At 36.6% G+C, this 18,335-nt stretch overlaps 4 protein-coding genes across 7 annotated transcripts; 2 read left to right on the top strand and 2 right to left on the bottom strand.

The window, feature by feature from the left end:
* The first annotated feature begins 826 nt into the window (after positions 1 to 826).
* Nf-YB (nuclear factor Y-box B) lies at positions 827 to 2,465 on the top strand. Its single transcript, XM_011639952.3, has 2 exons — positions 827 to 1,096; positions 1,633 to 2,465. Exons 1-2 carry the CDS (start codon positions 988 to 990, stop codon positions 2,172 to 2,174), a joined length of 651 nt encoding a protein of 216 aa, XP_011638254.2. The 5' UTR covers positions 827 to 987; the 3' UTR covers positions 2,175 to 2,465.
* On the bottom strand, positions 1,483 to 9,549 carry LOC105427950 (uncharacterized). 3 transcript variants are annotated; one of them, XM_089082260.1, is made up of 4 exons: positions 9,088 to 9,549; positions 5,401 to 6,266; positions 3,488 to 3,628; positions 1,483 to 3,337 (listed from the first exon to the last, which is right to left on the bottom strand). In XM_089082260.1, the coding sequence occupies exons 2-4, from the start codon at positions 5,965 to 5,967 to the stop codon at positions 2,729 to 2,731; spliced, it is 1,317 nt and encodes a 438-aa protein (XP_088938386.1). In that variant the 5' UTR covers positions 5,968 to 6,266; positions 9,088 to 9,549; the 3' UTR covers positions 1,483 to 2,728. The 3 variants fall into 3 exon arrangements, with proteins under 3 accessions (XP_088938386.1, XP_088938387.1, XP_088938388.1); XM_089082261.1 differs by having other exon boundaries at positions 5,401 to 6,232; XM_089082262.1 differs by having other exon boundaries at positions 5,401 to 6,196.
* Positions 9,550 to 11,312: 1,763 nt separating this feature from the next.
* NELF-B (negative elongation factor B) lies at positions 11,313 to 15,581 on the top strand. Of its 2 annotated transcripts, none has more exons than XM_011639947.3 (9): positions 11,313 to 11,464; positions 11,769 to 11,938; positions 12,032 to 12,511; positions 12,593 to 12,760; positions 13,275 to 13,400; positions 13,473 to 13,742; positions 13,984 to 14,268; positions 14,393 to 14,593; positions 14,762 to 15,581. In XM_011639947.3, exons 2-9 carry the CDS (start codon positions 11,792 to 11,794, stop codon positions 14,930 to 14,932), a joined length of 1,848 nt encoding a protein of 615 aa, XP_011638249.1. In that variant the 5' UTR covers positions 11,313 to 11,464; positions 11,769 to 11,791; the 3' UTR covers positions 14,933 to 15,581. The 2 variants fall into 2 exon arrangements, with proteins under 2 accessions (XP_011638249.1, XP_011638245.1); XM_011639943.2 differs by having other exon boundaries at positions 11,348 to 11,464; positions 11,779 to 11,938.
* LOC105427948 (putative RNA polymerase II subunit B1 CTD phosphatase RPAP2) lies at positions 15,162 to 17,929 on the bottom strand. The gene is made up of 6 exons (XM_011639949.3): positions 17,675 to 17,929; positions 17,486 to 17,600; positions 16,041 to 17,417; positions 15,800 to 15,966; positions 15,494 to 15,676; positions 15,162 to 15,415 (listed from the first exon to the last, which is right to left on the bottom strand). The coding sequence occupies exons 1-6, from the start codon at positions 17,725 to 17,727 to the stop codon at positions 15,244 to 15,246; spliced, it is 2,067 nt and encodes a 688-aa protein (XP_011638251.2). The 5' UTR covers positions 17,728 to 17,929; the 3' UTR covers positions 15,162 to 15,243.
* Positions 17,930 to 18,335: the final 406 nt, after the last annotated feature.

Raw genomic sequence — 18,335 nt, 5'->3', positions numbered from 1 at the left:
TAGCCAATGTTAATGGATATGAGCCTGCGATTAGTCCCGGTCTACAATAGGTGATTTAAGTCATAAGAAATTGCCCAATCATAGTCGATTATTCTCCTATTTTTTTATTATGATTCGTCCATTTCTTATGGCTTAAGACTTAAATCGCCTATTGTAGACCGAGGGCCTTATTCTTGAAACATATCGCATACGAAAATCCTATAATATATGTCACATAAACTATAGAATTTTAGTATACGATATGTTTCAAGAAAAGAGCCCAGAGACTTATAAGTGGATTGTTAAAGCTTTAAGCCTGAGACACAATAAAAAAGTACTGGAAACAAGAACAAGGAATAGCAACAGACAATAGATTTCGACCAATCAGAAGCTGTGCAGAATATCGGAGCTATTTCTGATTGGACAAAATCTGTTGCCTGTTCCCTATTTCCTCTTCCTGTTGCCTATATTTTTCATTGTGCATCCAGCTTTATATCCACAGTGTGAAAAATCGTCCAAAATTTCAGACCGATTTCATCGTGGATACTTTAGAATAGCACACCTCCAATCATATTCGCCGGTGTTTAGCAATTTTTTTAGCGGGCCATCAATCAGAAAATTTTATAAAAGAAAAATTCCTAGCAGACTTTCTCCTTTCCGGAAATAATCATCATTTATGCTCCTCATAAAAAATCTTATTTATACTCTTCATTTTGTACTAGTTCACAGTTTATCTTTCTTTCTTACACTGGAAGAAGAAAAATAAACTCTGAACTAGTGCAGTCAGTTCAGCTAAAAAGAACAGACCCATGGATACGTATGACGATGACGTGATTCGTTCGTGATCATTTCTCTCCATATTGCGGTGCATAGTAGGCCATCTACGACGCGTTAACGTTGATCAACTTATACGCAATCGAGGCTCTTACAGCGGCGTAAAAACAAAGGTTGGAAAGGTTAAAGGAGTGCAATCTGATCAATTTACTTCACGCGCGAATTATATCAAGGATGGAAAACAGTGGAGAAAGTGGTGACGACGGTCCTCTAGGATCGACATTCCTGAGCGGTAACACCGTCGCTGCATCCTACATCGGCGTCCAGTCGGATGACATGGAAGGTAGGTTAGCGTTCCTTTGAGAATCTTAATTATCAGAAGTGATATAGCAGCCAAGATGCAAGTTCCTCTGAACTGTATTCTCAGTCTGTATTTTTAATTCGTTTATGTCAGATTAGATCAGATTTTTCCAAGAAACATTTAGCATGCAGTTTCTAGGAGCTTCCAGGAGCTTTACAAACTTCTACAAGTTTTTACATTTCAGTGCCTTTGATGCACCATGTTATGTCTATTGTTTTTAATTTTCTACTTTCTATAAACTGTTTTCAATCATTTTGGAATACCAAAAACAAAATATATTGAATCTTTTCAGACAAACATGTCTGCAATTTTGAATGTTTGCGTAGCTTGTTATTGAGACATAAAAATGTAGAAATATATCAACTGTATGTTTTTATGAAAAGATTGATGTTTATATTTAGGTAATATATTTACATAGTAATTCTCTTGGTAAATCGTCGCGGATCGGATTACAAATAAAATCTTGAGTAATAAGACTGTAAAACTGTATAAACCTTAACGAGTGCTTCTTCGAACAGACGATCCCGAGAACACAGACGACTCCAATCACGGCGCGGGAGATCCTCTACAGAGCCCTGGGGTTTCCACTGGCGGTGGGCCGCTTCGTGAGCAGGATCGCTTCTTGCCGATAGCGAACGTTGCCAAAATTATGAAGAGAGCTATTCCAGAGGCTGGAAAAATAGCCAAGGATGCGCGTGAGTGTGTTCAAGAGTGCGTGTCAGAGTTCATTTCATTTATCACATCGGAAGCGAGCGACAGATGTCATATGGAGAAACGTAAAACTATCAATGGTGAGGACATTTTGTTCGCCATGACTACGCTCGGCTTCGACAATTATGTCGAGCCCCTGAAAGTGTATCTGCAAAAATATCGTGAGGCGACAAAGGGCGACAACCCACCCAATACCGGAACGACCACTGGCAATGGAAAAACTGAACCACAGAGCATGTATGAGGATCAGTTATTTGCTATTACTGCAACGGCATCCAGTGTAACCACTTCCGAATCGCCTGTCATCTACAGTTATGCCAATGAGCAGATGCAGTTTCAACTTTCCTGATCATTGGGAGTTAAAGTGATATTGATATAAGTATTTATCGTATTTGTTCTGAGACAGATTGTGTGATCTGTGAAACATGGGCATGAAGATGATCGCGTACAGATCCGATCACGTGGAAAAGAAGAACGATTTTCGCCTAGCAATACGCATAGTAAAGTATCTTAAGTTTTAACATTAAGATTATGATCATTACGTGATTTGGTCGAGATGACGATGGCGTTGATAAAATTAATCTTTGTAAAAAAGCCAACTTGTAAGCGTGAGCGTAAATAAATCAGAAAACTTCGCGAATGAGACCTAGTTAACATGGTGATGGTGATGATGATTCCCTTTACTTTTTCGAATACAACAAGGATAGAAAAACGTAGCCGATCCCTTTATTCTTCTATTGTTTAAGCTCTAAAGACGCATGTAAGACTACTTCTTAGGCTGCGAGAACCCGCGGTTCAGGCCGCAACGGAAACTAGGGTCGAATAATCGGGCGTGAACCGGCAGTAAATCGGCGTATATATAGAATTCATTTGTAGAAAATGTTTGTGACACGATCATGTTTTTCACTCCGGTAATTGGGCAGGTGAGAGCAGGAGCTCGTGTCCTTTCGTCGCCGGCGACACGGAGCGGTTCGTCGGCGCGACCGGTCGTTCCCGTTCTCGTTCCCGCTCCCGGTCCCGGTTTCGCTCCCGTTCCCGTTCACGCTCACGCTCACGTTCACGCTCACGCTCACGTTCACGTTCACGTTCACGTTGTCGTTCTCGTTCCTGCTGCTGTTGCGGCGGCAACAGGGAGGCGGTCGATAATGTCCCCGGTCCCGGTCGCGCGTCCGCTTTCCTCGCCTTTTCCTTGTGCGAGGCAACGTGACAGAATTGCCAGCGACACTGGCCGCAGTGGCACAAGCAGAGGCATAGCAGCACGCGGAACAGGCAGCATAGCAGACCAGCACACAGTAACGATGGACCGACTAGTCTCAACTGCGGGCTCAAGAAGCCTTTCTCTCCGGTACCGACGAACGAGATAACTAAACCGAGCGCAGTGGTCCCCAAACCGACGTAGAGCACAGTGTTGACCGCCGCGCTGACCTCGCCTCTCTGCCGTAGAGCATTACTGCTGTCATCTTCGTCGTCGTCCTCGCCGCTGCTCCCGTAACAATAACTGGCATCTCTTATCTGAAATATAATTTCCACGCGACACATAAAATGCCTTCTTTTTCCTCCTCTCTCTCTCTCTCTCTCTCTCTCTCTCTCTCTCTCTCTCTCTCTCAATCTATGTTCTTTTTTCCTCTTCAATTCTAACATTGTAAGTTTCTGAAAAGTTACCCTGTTTCTTTTCATCCATCGTCGATGCGCCTCGCACTGCTTGGTTCTGTAGCCCCCGGGCGACATGGGAGATAAAGGAAGGGGTGAAGGTCTGTTGCATCCTTGCCACGCTGCCTTGCCACCGGGTCCCTGACCACCACACTGAAATACATAACGCTGAAATACTCTCAGACATATCGTTATGAGTAACCGTCAATGTGAATCGCAATGTGATCTGTTGTAATGTAAGTACTGTTAACGTAAGTATCGATTCGTCATGTTATATTTTTTACTAAGTACTTGATTAATTTATTCTATCTCGCAGCTATTCTGTATTCGGCACAATAAAATTCTTATGAGAACATTGTATATTTCAGAACATCTTATAGATTCGCCAATGTAAAACCCTTTATTCCTTTTGTAGGTCCCCTGATGTGTGAATGAATGGTGTATTAAATTAATTCGATAAAAGATGATATAGCGAAAGATGTGATCTCTATCTGTTCGCCGTAAGTGACCCGAATGAATTCCGTTTGATGAAGTACACGTGTACATGATCGATGAATCCCATATTACTTTCACGACGGTATTCATGATATTCAGAAAAACTCTAGCAATGTCGCGTCTGCTAACTTATGACATTCAAGCGAAGGGATCAAGATCACTTTTCGACGGCCGTGAACTCTTGATACTTACCCCGTACACGTAAGAGCGTGGGGGATACCGTGGTAGCGGCGGAATGAGTCTGGTGGCGAAATTGGAAGGTAATTCTCGAAAATTCACCGCCTTACCCCCCCGTAATCGCTGTTTTTCTCGTCTAATTAATAGAGCAGCCTGCATACCGCTCACTCATTTGTGTATTATCGATTGTTGAGATCTCGGCCCTCTGATTGCCCGGCTTTTTTCTCTCTCTCTCTCTCTCTCTCTCTCTCTCTCTCTTTTTTTCTTATCCTTTCCCCCAACACGATGAGCGAAGAAACCAGTCTCTCGAGTCCACCTCAAAGTTCCATCATTGATCGCGATCGATATCGTAACGATCTAACAGCGCGCTACCCGCCATCGATCGTCGCTCGTTCTCGTCGATGATAATCGTAGGAGGCATGTTTCACGCTATACTGAAATTACATTGCGAGCTTTTAGCCGACCTGAAAGGCCCAGGAGATATTCGGGCATCGGAGAATCTGTCGCCTCTCTTACGCTGCTCGACAAGTTTATCGCGTGTTATGCGCCACCAGACAGCCGATCGATGCTATTTGCTATATAACGTTGTACGTGGTGCCGGCAAAAGAGATGTAGTGCAATCAGAAGGGGCGTATACGCTTTGAGTGAGGGTGAGTCCGCGCTAAAGCGATAGAGAAGTGAGCTCGTAATCCTCGTTAGTCTAACTCGTCACGACCACACTCGGCAGAGATAATTTCGTATAACGTAGTTGAATTCTCGATCGACGAGCCAGATCCAGATGCCAAAATCAAAGTGAAGAAGAAGTTAAGTTCTCCACTATCGAAATTCTTTTCAATAAAGAAAACTATTCTAAAAATAATTTTTATTATTACATCCATTTTTATAATAGCGGAGTCCATTGACTAGAGAACTTAAAAAAGAGGAAATATACTGGAAAAATAATACAAACGGACGTAGTCCGTTTAGTAGTAACCACTTCTAAAATATAATTTTTTTATCGCTTGTAACAGAATCGAACCAGGAAAACCGGTCAGTTTCCTCTGCCGAATGCGCGCATTGCGGAAAACGAATTTATTTCGCTTTGCATGATTCCTGGGCGTGTGATAAGTGTGCGTGATGAGTGAAGGTGAAAGATCGTGACGCGGTGACTTGGGTGAGATATAAAGAAAGAAAGAGCGGCTAAGAAACAGCGTGAGCCCGGAGGAGGCTGGTTATGAAGAGAAAGAGAGAGAGTGCCCGATGATGTTACCCACCTGTAGCTCCGAAGTAGGAGGCGAGACTCGGAGGTCGAGGATCGAGGGCGGCGGGAAGGGAAAGTTGCTGGACTTGTTGGCCGGAAAGGTGGTGGCGGACGCCGAGGATTCGAGGGAAAGCGGGGGCGGCGAGATCGGGAACTGGATCGGCGAGACCGGGGCGACCTGCTGGGACTTGTGGTGGTGGTGATCGTGATCGGTGTGGCGGCGCCGATCATCGATGCCCGGATGAAACGCGGCGGACGACGACGAGGTCGACGTCGGCGCCTGGTGTTGCTGCTGCGCTCGCGAGACTTGCGGCGCGGACGCGACTTGGTGCGGACGGGCGGCGAGCTTGGTCGGATGATGATGGTGGTGATGGTGGTGCTGATGGTACTGGTACTGGTGGTGGTGCTGGTGCTGGTGCTGATGCTGGTGCTGATGGTGCTGCTGATGATGCCGCGCGCCGGGGGCTACGCCGGCCTTCAGTCTTGGCGGAACGACGTTGATTGGCGCCTGTTTATTGAGCTGCAACCGCTTCTGCTTCCTCCGGTTGGCGATGCTCGCACCGCCCGCCGCGGCGTACATCGTTCCGCTGGGTTACCGGGTCGCTTCCCCGTTTCCCCGTTTCTCTCAAGGCAATTCCGTATTCGGGCCAGCCCCCGTTCCCCCGTTTCCGTTTACGAGTTACGTCGCATGATGCGCCGACGATCGGTCCTTGCCACGTCGTGTGTCTCTTGAACCCTTCGCTCTGCCCCAAGAGAATTTCTCTCCCTTTCCCTTTTCTCTGTCTTTCTCTCACCCTTTTCTTGCCCCTCTGGAAAGGCAAGAAACGTGACGGAGCTCCGCCCGTCTGTGGCGCCCGTCGTTACGATACGTCTACGTCTCTAAATCATTATGCGGCAAGCACGTCAAAAGCGAATTCATCTTATGTTGGTGTCTTCGAAATCACCGCTAATCGGCGAACGCGTAACGCCTTGTTAACTTGCGCACGTGGATACGAAAGTTGTCACGATTGTCTTTCACGTGCGTAATTAGTTTCAAGGAAAGGAATGTCTTATTTTTCCGAAGTGATTTCCAAAGTTTGAATCACTGTGTGACGTAATATTTTGCATTTTCTTTACATTTAAAGCGAGATAATATATTAAGCATTATGATGAAAAAAGAGAAATCACGAAAAATAATAAAAATCATATAAAACTCAAGTATATATTACAAATATTGCAATCAATTACAATCATTTTATGTCATATAATTTTTATAATTTTGTAGTTTTAACATGTCATTTAATTCAATTAAGATAATTGATAAGTTAACGATATGCCAAGTGATCCAATTAAAGCCTTTCTTAATTTAAATAAAATTATGATTAAATATGTAGTAATATGCAACTATGTTTTGTTTTGTATAAGATTTTATATAGAGCACAGTTATGCGTTCGCCGAATTATATTCGAAAAGCAAATTACATTTTACATTTAATTTACGTTTAATTGCTATATCTACAATTTTAGCATAACACAAGAAAATTTTATATACATAATTAAATATATGTTCACGATGTTTTTATGAAATTGGAAACAACTTTTTCAATTTCATAAATTGTCGCACCATCTTGCAATAATGGAATAATATTGTATAAATTAATGGTGTTCTTTCAATTAAATTTAAACAAATATGCATGTACACTATACTAAATAATAAATCTTATATAAATACTATATAATAAATATTACATATTATGTAATATAACATATTATGTAATATAACAAATATTACATAATAAATTCTTAATATATGCAAATTTTCACACATGAAATAAATTTAAAATATTTTAAAACTTGATTTAAGTAATATGGCTTATCTATAGCGTTATATTCTTGTTATAGATATCTCAGAATAATTTTACATAATTTTATATAATTTTTTAAAATAAATGGCAATCTCGCAAAGCAATTTTTTTGTTTTTACTTTTCTCAAAGTAAATATTATTTCTTAAATTTGACTTTAATAAAATGTCTTGTTGATTTATTCTTAAAACCTAAGTTTATACAAAGACAAATTGATTGATTCATATAATTAAATACATTTGCTCAAGACGATTTAATTCTAATTATGTGTGCGAAAATAAGTTTACAATATTCTTCAAATATAGACATAAAAATTACGATAATTCATAATTTTTCACACCATTAATTATTTACAATCATTAAAAAAGTATTGAAAGCAATTCTTATTTACACACTTTGATATAAAAAGTGCTACGTCGCAGACATTTATTGAGGAGAAAAAGTAATGAGAAAAAAATGAATGAAGTAGATCACGTGCAATAAAATACATAAAGTTCTTTTTATTGATTACTGCAATTCTTTGTGATTGATTTTAACAATATTTATATTAGAACTTCAAAAGTAATTTAATTTTTTATTTCTTTCTATCTCTAGAAATAATTATTTTTTTAGAAAAAATGAACCAATTATATTACAATAGGTTAATTAAGCTAATTAGTTTATTAATCGATTAATTGATATATTCAAGCACTGGCCATTGTTTATATCTTTAATTTAATCTTTAGTGTATTATAAATCTTTATAGTTACTAAATCTAATAAAAAAAAATCTATTTGGAATTATCTTGCTGATAATTCCAAATAATTAATTTTATGTTAATACTTTTATTTAAAAAAATTTTTAATAATTTAATAGTTTTAAAAGAAGAGAGAGAGAGAGAAAGAGAGAGAGAGAGAGGAAAATGTTAACATCAACAGCCAAGACAATTGATTATTTCTTTTCTTCTATAAGTAGCTGTAGAAAGAGTAGTAAATAATTAATTGACATACTTATTTCTTTCTCCTGCTCAAGAAAAGTCTTATAAAACAAAGTCTTATAAAACAAAGTCTGTATATCACTACATGTTTAATAATTCTTGATCTTGTTTCAGTTTAAGGCGAATTTTAATTTTCTTTTCTCTGTCTCTCCTTCTTTAAATTCTATCTTGCTTTGCATAATTAATAGCGCAATCACAGTTGACCGATCCTAATGAAATAGGCCACGAATTATTCCACGTCGGGATTCACGTGCTCTCTATGCCCGAAAATTCGGAACCGTTCTCCAAGCAAGTGGTTCACGATGCGACGATTAAAAATGCATGACGGGTGAGTTGGATGACAGGCGTTAGTCGTTGCTACTGCCTAGGCGGATAAGCGGCATGCATAAGCGACGAATACGTGCGAAGACATATAGGTAAGTAGGAAAGTAATCCAATGTGATAGTCGTGGGACCAAGGTAGTCCATGGTAGAACACGACGCAAGAAGGCACCAAGAAGAAGAGGAAAAGCGGTCTACTTGTGATAAAAATTACAGGCTGGCTGGTGGCCCTCGGACACGTCATGTAATTCTCTTTCTCGCACCGTACTCTCACGACACAATGAAAATTTTTGTTTTTTTTTTTTTTAGAAGTGTATGTTGGAGGAGTCTAGGGACAACGAAGATGACGATAACAACAACGACGAGACAACGAAAAGGCTATGCTTGAATACATTTTTCTTTTCTCTTTTTTTTTTTTTTTTTTTCATATCGGTCGCTAACGACCGCTGCAGCAGCAAACAGCGGCTTCAACGGCGACAGCAACAGCAATAAGTGTATAGCAAACAAAAAAAGAAGAAACAGGCATCAAGCCAGCCAACAACACCAAAAACGATTGCGCGTACCAACAACTCGAGAGAGGGAGAGAGAGAGAGGTATCGTCGCCGTGTTCAATCCTCTTTTCTCTCTCTCTCTCTCTCTTTCTTCTCTCTCTCTCTCTCTCTCTCTCTCTCTCTTTCTCTCTGTCTTTCCGCTTTGCTTCCTCGACTCGTTCACGATAAACAGTGATACATCGACATTTTGTCACCCCGTTGCGCGCGAGGGTTTCCCTTTTTTACGCCCTTGTCCGTTTGTGCCACTGTTATTGCGGACGGCGATTTGGTATCGCGAACGTTGAACGGTGACGGCGATAGCAACGACGGCGACACGGTTCAACGAATGGCGCGATCTCACTCGATCGCCAACAAGGCGCACGAAGTCTCCATCGCCCTCGTCGCGAATGTAGACGCACCCGTCACCCCCGAGCGTGCGTGCGACCACCCACGATCACCGACTGACGACCGAGCAGCCGCAGACAGCCGCACTGCACGCGCCTCTACCTCTCTTTCTCCTTATTTCTCTCTCCCTTCCTCTTCCTTTCCACCCCTTTAGCCCTCTCTTTCTTCCTTCCACCGTTTCACCCCTTCTGTCATCGGCAGCCGCGCGCGCAGTAGGAACCTCGCGCATGGATTGAATCTAGACGGGGGTGCAAACATAACAGCAGCTGACCTGTCACTTTCACCGCACTCATGGAAGTGTCGCATTCGCAAAAAGAGAAGAAAAAAAAGGGGAGAGAAAAGAAAGGGAGGAACATAATCCAATCATAACTGCAAAAGAATTCAGTTGAGTTCGGAGATAATTATCGATCGGAGATAATTATCGATGAGAAGCGGAATTCATAGAGAGAGAAACTATTTATTTAGACTGCAGGAAAATATTATATTATTATTATAAAATGTCGCCTATATGAATTAGAGGGAAGATATTATTTGTTATCTCAGGAAAAGAGATATTGCGCTATCGATAACTGATTGAGCTTTCCATTTTATATGACAATTTGTATAATCTATTTATCAGTCTTATTCTACAACTCTCAAACGATACAACGATGAAGGGGTGTTGTTGAATGGCGCGCGTGTGCGAAAACGCCAAAGTCGAATTCTAGGGCAACCCTCTTTGGAGGGCGCCTATTCGCCACCCCGGCTGTAACCCGGTTACCTCGCCTTCTCGATCTCACCCCGAGTCGATATCCGTGCTAGCCCGTTGCCTTTGACCTTTCACCTTTACCGTCCTAGCCTGATTTCGCGAGGCAACGCAGGCAACGACCTGCCTCATTATAGCTTCATACTTTTTCGGGCGAATATCACGAAGATTTCTATTCGGAAACTGTCATAAATATTGTAAATGACTAAAAATACTTACATACATATCTTACATACGTAAAATAAATTATAAAAAATGTAATATATAATGAAAATAGAGACGGACACTCTGTATGAAAATAATAGTTTGATAAATAAATATTTTTACTATCTGAAAATATACTATTTTCTTTATATATGCATAGGAATATTTGTAGAGAAAATATAAGGAAAAGAGAGAGGAAAACTACATCTTGTAGAAATCTAGGCAAATTGACGTAATTTTTTACGTCATTCTGACGACTAATAACATATAACGTCTCAGCTTGTGCCAGCTGGGATATGAAGAAATTTAATTTTCTTTTAATTTCTAATTTAATTTCTTTACATAAATTCTTTTTGTAAAAGAAATATTTTTTATATATGTATTATATTTGTATATAACACAAGATTCCTTATCTCTTTGCGCGCGAGCGCATATTACTGAATATGTATAAAAAATAATGAGTGATAATCTTATAAAACATATATTTTATTTTAGATAATATTTTATCACATGTGTGTATGTGTATATATATATATATATATATATATATATGTATATAAAAAGTTATTTAATAAATTTTTATAAACAATATTATATATAAAATTATTTATTTATTTATATGTATAAAATAATTTTATAATTTTATGCATATATGAAAAATTTCTTAATTTTATATATCATATATAAAATATAAGAGTCTCTCTCTTTCTCTTTCCTCTTTATCATACACGCAGCAATTAAATTTCAAATTAAATACACATGTGTATTTTTAGATTATACAGTAATTTTATTCAAGAAATATTTTATGTACAAATGTTGTAAAAAATAGTATAAATAATTACAGTTAATAGTTAATAGTAAATAACAATATAAATTAAGGTATCTTTGTCAAGCGCGTGCGCACCGCCGATGATGCCAGCAAATACTCCTTGTCTTCTTGCGCATGTGTAGCATCGAAAATATCATATGGCGTAGAACGCCAATCCAGCATGAGAGGTTATGCAGCAGTGAGTGGAGCAGTGGAAGAATAAATAAATATATCGTAGAAACTATCAAGTAAAAAATTATATCAATTTATTTTATAGAATATATGTAGAATATATATTTCTACAAGATGTAGATTCCTCTCTCTTTTCCTTATATTTTCTCTATAAATATTCCTATGTATATATAATGTATATATATTCCTATGTATAAATTCCTATATATAAAGAAAATAGTATATTTTCAAATAGTTCAAAATATATTTATTGCAAATCGGTCCTGATAATAAATAACTAAACGTTTTAAAACGCAAAAGTTATCGCTTGAGGAAGTAGCAGACATAATTTCTGCTTTAGAATTTAATGTAAGTAATTAGATGTGCATAGGATTTCATATTGTATGACACAAAACGGAAACATGAATTCGATGAAGAGTAATGGCGAGACTGGTAACGGATTAGAGGATCTCGGTATACCGGGACAAATATATCTGAGAGACGCATTGACCAGTTGTACAGATCCACTTAAAGCTATCGAAGGATTTCAGGTAGGAAATTATAAAAAGCAATAATATTGTTTACTGAACTTAACAGCACCAGTTAATTCACTTAGATATGATATTGTATATTTTGGAATATAGCTGGAAAATGGTATATTACTACCATCGTTACGGCCTATGTTACCTCTGCTTGATCTACATGGAGTTAGGAGATTAGACTTTCATGCCTCTGTTTTGGAGGAATTACGAGAGAAGCTAATCAAGCAGATTGATGAGATTGGCATGGAAAGGGCGGACAAGGGAGCTTCTGGAGATAAAAGATTGAAAGAATTGTTATCAAAAAGTTTTCCTGCTGTCAGAGTTGCTGCTCTGCGACCTGTTGTTATGTGTATATTGCGAAATACCGTACATATCGAAGATAAATATTTGCGTGTGTTAGTTAGGGAGAGAGAACTGTATAATGACGCTGATACAGAAGTAAAACGCCAGATATGGAAAGATAATCAAAGTCTCTTCGGCGATGAGGTCTCTCCATTATTTAGTCGATATATCATCGAGAAAGAGCAGATTTTGTTTGATCACTGCAACTTGAACAGCCTATTCTTTACGCCATCTCCTAAAGTGCGTTGCAGTTGGCTAAATTTAAATTCGCAAATTGTGTAATTTTCTTTATAAATATTCTTACATATATTTGATTCACAGGTAAGGAGACAAGGAGAAGTTGTACAAAAGTTAGCTCACATGATTGGGCATAGTGTGAAGTTATATGATATGGTACTACAATTTCTGAGGACTTTGTTTCTACGCACTAAGAATATCCACTATTGTACTTTGAGGGCAGAACTGTTAATGGCATTGCATGATTTAGAAGTAAATATGTAAAAATATATTTAAGTTTTAGTTATTGTATTCTTATCTTAATTTTTCTCCAAATTTCTAAATTGATTTCATTACAATTCTTAAATAAGTAAGTTAGTGAAAGTTCTTGTGTAATTTTCATTGTTTTCTTATTATTTTTTCTAACTTATTATTTAGAAATTTCTATTTTTTTAAACAACAATGACATGATACCACAAATATATATTTATATTCAGTTATTTTGAGATTAAATTTGTATTTTTGCAGATTTTATTTATATCAGAATAGAATATTTTTGATTCAGAACTTCTAACATCATATATGTGGAACATATAACAAATGAATTGAAAGATCTTTGATTGGATTTTTTGCTTTACAGATAACTATTCTAATAATGAATTATTCATTGTTTTATATTTAATTTAACGTATATCATTGCTAATTTATTTTTTCAGATTTTATTAGTGATATGATAATGATATTTATATGACTTAAGTTTTATTGAAAATGCTATTTTTTTTACCAGGTACAAGATATCATTTCTGTAGATCCATGTCATAAGTTTACTTGGTGTCTTGATGCATGCATCAGAGAAAAAAATGTGGATGTTAAAAGATCTCGTGAATTACAAGGCTTCTTGGATAGTATTAAGGTATAAAATCCGATCGGACTTGCATTTTACAACATTATCTGCATTGGAAAGATGATAAAATTTTTTGTATAGAGAGGACAGGAGCAAGTATTAGGAGATCTGAGTATGATTTTATGTGATCCCTATGCAGTAAACTTTCTCGCTAGTAGTGCAATAAAGATATCGCTTCATCTGATAATTGGCGAGGCACTGCCTAGAGATAACGCAGTGCTCGTGTTATTATTGAGAATGCTTACGCTGGGATTGTCCGCTTGGCAAATGATCGATTCGCAAGACTTTAAAGAACCAAAACTGGACAGTCAAGTTGTCACAAAGTTTCTACCAGCACTTATGTCACTCATGGTAATTTATTTTAATTATTTTATAAAATAATGTAGGAAATTCTAAAAATTAACGAAGCAACTGAGATTCGAACTCGGGATTCTTTGTTTATAAATCATGACACTCGGTCTGCATAACAGCTTTGCTTTTACAACAATCTCCGAATCCTACCAATTACTTAAGCTTTACGGCTTTTATGTTAGATAGAATATAAAAATGGGCACAGATATACAAGGTGAGCATTAATGTGACTATTTCTCAGGTTGATGACCAAATCAGACAACTCAATCTTAGACTTCCACCTGATGAAAGGGAAAGTGCAATCGCAATTATAGAACATGCTGGACCACCTCCCGATGCGTGCCAAGCATACGCTCAACTTTCTGGAGTAGCAGCAGTTCTGTCTATGTACTACGCGTTACACATTGGAGGTGGTGGTGGTGTTGGAAGAAGTAGAGGAGATGCTAGAGGTTTGATGAGAGTACTAGCGACATTACCTAATTCTCATGCGCAACGAGCTTTTGAAGACCCATTTTTACACACGCTGGTAATGCATCTAATAACATATTTGTTACATCTTGCAACTATTATCAAATAAAATATCATTTTTTATAATACTGTGTGAAATTCCAATACGAGTTTTCATTGAATAAATTGACTTCTAATTGCAGGTTTCGTTATTAATATTGAATATGGCTGATGAATTTTCGAACGAATCTTTTTGCACGGTAATCTTTGATGAGTTCTTCTTGGCTGGCTTAGGTAGAGACAGCGTTACACGACACTTGTTGAAATTACTTTGGTACATACATCCTAAATTGCCATCCTCGCGGTTGCATTCGTTATTGAAAGCTTTACAACCAACAAGTCAGGTAGAATTTTGCAATATCAAGAAAATTGTTGTTTATAATATGCGTTAATCCAGTACAAAGATATTTTAAATTTAACTTCCCTTCTTTTATCTATTTGACTTTTAATCTTTTGAGTTTTTGAGTTATTTGTAATTTTAAATTTAATTTTTTAAATCATTGCTTTTGCAGCATAATGAAGCAGTTCACAGTCTTTATGAATCTCTACGTGACAAAGTTGGTAATCATTCTACAGAGGACCAATTGGCAGCGACAGCTCAAATGGACACGTTAGGTCTCGATTGTTCTCCCTCCACGCTTACTGGGATTCCGACACCAACATCGAGTACGTGTCCGCTTTAATATTTATGTAATTCAAAGGATATAAAAAAAAATGATTTGAACATTCTGAATTTATAAGTATAATTGAGTGCAAGAAAGAGTGTGTGATCATTGATGTTTTCTAATTTAATTTTCGAAAAATTTTTTAATAGCTACTTTTTAATATAAAACTGTAAAACTGATATACAAATAATTATAAAACGGTTATAAAATTTACAAAATATCTAAAAACAAACTGGATAAAAGATCATTGCATACAATCAATTATATTTTTAAAAAAGATTTACATCAGAGAACAATTAAATATTTATAAAACTACTACCATTATTTAATTAACAATATTTATCATTTGATTTAGATGTCTCTCCATTACTTGTTACTTCCATTATAAGTCTGTCTAAATAATTAGAATCTAATTTGTATGTTGTAAGAATCATAGACATATACATAGATGCTTGTTTGGATCGAAGCAGCGATTGCAGTTGCGTATCAATCAAGCTCAACCTGGAATTATATATAATTTTAATAGAAATATTTTTAAGATCCATTTACTTAAATACTTAAATTATACATAAAACGTACATCTTAATAATAATGAGTCCCACAAGTGTCCATTCGGCGGTTTTAAAGACAATGTTTGTAGCAGATAAATTAAACGTATTAACTAAGATTTTGATTAATGAGTACCTCTCGTTATTGTAAGTACATTGTGCCAGTGAAGAAATATTTGCATTTGTCGTTAAAGCGCGCATTAAATCTGGTAATCTGCAAATAATATAATATCTATAATAGTGATCAAGTTTCGGATATTAAATTTTTTTCAAGATATTTGATTTTCTAATGATCATCGAAATGAAGATTATTACATCATTATTATATTGTTATTACATTTTATTAAGATTGTCCAAGAAAATTCGACGACGAAGTGCATTGGGCGTATGAGAATCTGTTAATGGTAATACAGGCTCGTACGCATCGTCATCCTTAGTTTCGGATTCTTTCGTACTATCCTCAGGTGATGTAACTGTCATTCGTCCTTCGTAAAATGCACGTACCTATATATACATTACAATCGATACATTATGTCATTTTTAAATTTCAAATTGAAATTAATAAAATTTTATTGCACCTTAAGTTCCATTTTCTTGCTATCTTCTTGGAGCACAGAAAAATGGGGTAAAGGTTTGAGTACATTTTTCTCCAAGTTGGCACGATCTTCCTTTTCATCTTCAAACTGTAGCCTATTTAACTTTTTGCATAATTTTTGATATCTATCATGCTGTGTAAGATTCTCTAATAGTTGATTTTTTTCATCCACTTCACCCATTAGCAGGCAAATCGTATTTTTTGTAATCCATTCTCTAACGCTTCTTTCGACATGCATTGCAAGTTTCTGGAAAATATTTTGTACTTCTGCATTGTTGGTTTCTTTGAGGTTGTGCTTTTTAGTTTTATTAATTCTATTTGCCTTTCTTATTTTACTGTATTCACTGCACATAGAGACAGAAGAAATCACAGAACTATTACTATTACTATTACTACCATCACTACTCATTTGATTCAATTTGGATTGTATGATTTTTTCATCATTAGCATTGTCCTTTATTTCATCTAATTGAAGCTGTGATCTCTCTTCATTTTCATCATTGTTACTTATTTCCACTGATGGAGGTTGTAATCTTTCACTAGTGTCATTTTTATTTATTTGTGTTAATTGAAACTGTAATGTTTCATCATATATATTTTCATTAAGATTCCTATTTCCTGTATCCCTGTTGTTATGTTCATGCATATGTAGAATATTCCCAGATTGACTAGCAATTTCTATCTCTAAATTTTCCAGGTTTACATCTACTTGCTGAACACTGTTGTTATTGTAGTTACTTTCCTGATTTGTAAATTCTTTAGAATCACAGTTGTCTTCTTCATTCACACGTAACTTTGTATGGGTTTCATGATTAAGTGATTTTTGTGAGTTAATATTTACAAAAGTTTTTTTCACTTTTTCATTCTTCCCATTAACTATCATTATATCATTTGATAAATGAGAGTTATGTATATCTTCTTTCACAGAGCTTAACATATTATGTGCCATATCTTTTTCTCTCTGCTTAGCTGTACTACATTCTGCAGATTCTGTGCTATCGTTATCATTGTCAGCATTTTGTGAGAACTTAATCCCAACAACGTCAATTTCATCTCCATATCGCACAGATTTTGAATTCATAGGCAAAATCTGAAAAATAGGTATATCTTCTTTCTCTCTCAACCACAGTGGGCTTTCTAACATTTGTTCAAGAAGATAATTGGCTGCTCCATAACATAACGAACTGCAAAAATTCTTCCGTCTACTGATGTCGTACACCTTATTCTTGTGCATCGATATATGATACTGCTGTCGGATAATAACAGTCAACTGATTGGCGCAGAGAACATAGCCACATAGCTTTATTATAGCTCTCTCCTCTATCACATCTTCCATATGACTTTTACTTATAAATCCTAACTATAAGAGCAAAAAACAATTGTTAAACACATAATTAACCAGATATAAAAACAATTTAGCGCACTTACATTTTGAAGAAGCCAATCAGGATTCACATGTGGTTCTAGAAGTTGCTCGACTATCGTAAGAGCTTTCACGTCACATTGTTTCTTCTTTATTATTGCCAACTGCATCTGCGCTTTGCTGAAAGATTTAATCATTCAAATGAGAAAGAAGATCTGCGAATGCATTTCGGCGTGTGGAATAAGCAGACTCACCTCATCTTCTTGATTCTTTGTTTCTCATTTATCTGTTTCTTAGTCGCTGACATCGTCGTAGCGTTGTTCAATACAACAAATTCGAAAAGCAATAAGATACGTGATGAAATAATTTACTACTACTAAAAGCACTTTAAAACATTACATACAAAATAGCTTGTCTTCACACACGTTGCCGATCAGCTGAGATCGTGAGTTGAGGTTAGTTTCCTCTCGTTTCTACTTTCGTGTTAACTCAGACATGGCGGTCAGTAGGTTGCCGTAACACATGCGCGAATAGTAACTCGTGATTATCGAATGATTCGAATTCTATCAAAGCGCCGGAGATAAAATCTTGAAATACGGAATTTTGTAATTTTCTTCAATTCGCTTTCTCTTAGCCAGTTCTTAGAGAGCGTACAATTGATTCGGGATTTTATTTCATTAGATCTTGATAACATGTGCATATTGTTTCTCAGAAAGAAAATTAGATATATTAAAATTATTATTATTATTATTATTATTTTATTATTATTTTATTATTATTATTATTAAAATTATTATATTATATATTAAAATTAGATATATTTATATATCGTTTCGCAAGAAATGTATTACTATATATGTACTATATATGTACTACGTGCGCAGGAATTATTAAATATTATTATCGGACAAAAAC

The sequence above is a fragment of the Pogonomyrmex barbatus genome, unplaced genomic scaffold, assembly GCF_055798465.1.
Source record: "Pogonomyrmex barbatus isolate J1 unplaced genomic scaffold, ASM5579846v1 scaffold6, whole genome shotgun sequence".
Lineage (NCBI taxonomy): Eukaryota > Metazoa > Arthropoda > Insecta > Hymenoptera > Formicidae > Pogonomyrmex > Pogonomyrmex barbatus.
The sequence above is the reverse complement of the archived record's forward strand: the minus strand, read 5'-3'. Positions and strand labels throughout refer to the sequence as shown.

Coding starts and splice junctions, on each gene's coding strand:
- LOC105427948 (XM_011639949.3), bottom strand. CDS start 17,727: ATGTCAGCGACTAAGAAACAGATAAATGAGAAACAAAGAATCAAGAAG. Junction 17,601..17,674: donor CAAAGAATCAAGAAGATGAG/GTGAGTCTGCTT, acceptor TAAATCTTTCAG/CAAAGCGCAGATGCAGTTGG. Junction 15,677..15,799: donor TTGGACAATCTTAATAAAAT/GTAATAACAATA, acceptor TATTATTTGCAG/ATTACCAGATTTAATGCGCG.
- NELF-B (XM_011639943.2), top strand. CDS start 11,352: ATGTGTAGCATCGAAAATATCATATGGCGTAGAACGCCAATCCAGCAT. Junction 11,465..11,778: donor TATATCGTAGAAACTATCAA/GTAAAAAATTAT, acceptor AGATGTGCATAG/GATTTCATATTGTATGACAC. Junction 14,594..14,761: donor CTTTACAACCAACAAGTCAG/GTAGAATTTTGC, acceptor TTGCTTTTGCAG/CATAATGAAGCAGTTCACAG.
- Nf-YB (XM_011639952.3), top strand. CDS start 988: ATGGAAAACAGTGGAGAAAGTGGTGACGACGGTCCTCTAGGATCGACA. Junction 1,097..1,632: donor CCAGTCGGATGACATGGAAG/GTAGGTTAGCGT, acceptor TTCTTCGAACAG/ACGATCCCGAGAACACAGAC.
- LOC105427950 (XM_089082260.1), bottom strand. CDS start 5,967: ATGTACGCCGCGGCGGGCGGTGCGAGCATCGCCAACCGGAGGAAGCAG. Junction 3,629..5,400: donor CTCCTACTTCGGAGCTACAG/GTGGGTAACATC, acceptor TATGTATTTCAG/TGTGGTGGTCAGGGACCCGG. Junction 3,338..3,487: donor GATGGATGAAAAGAAACAGG/GTAACTTTTCAG, acceptor ATTATATTTCAG/ATAAGAGATGCCAGTTATTG.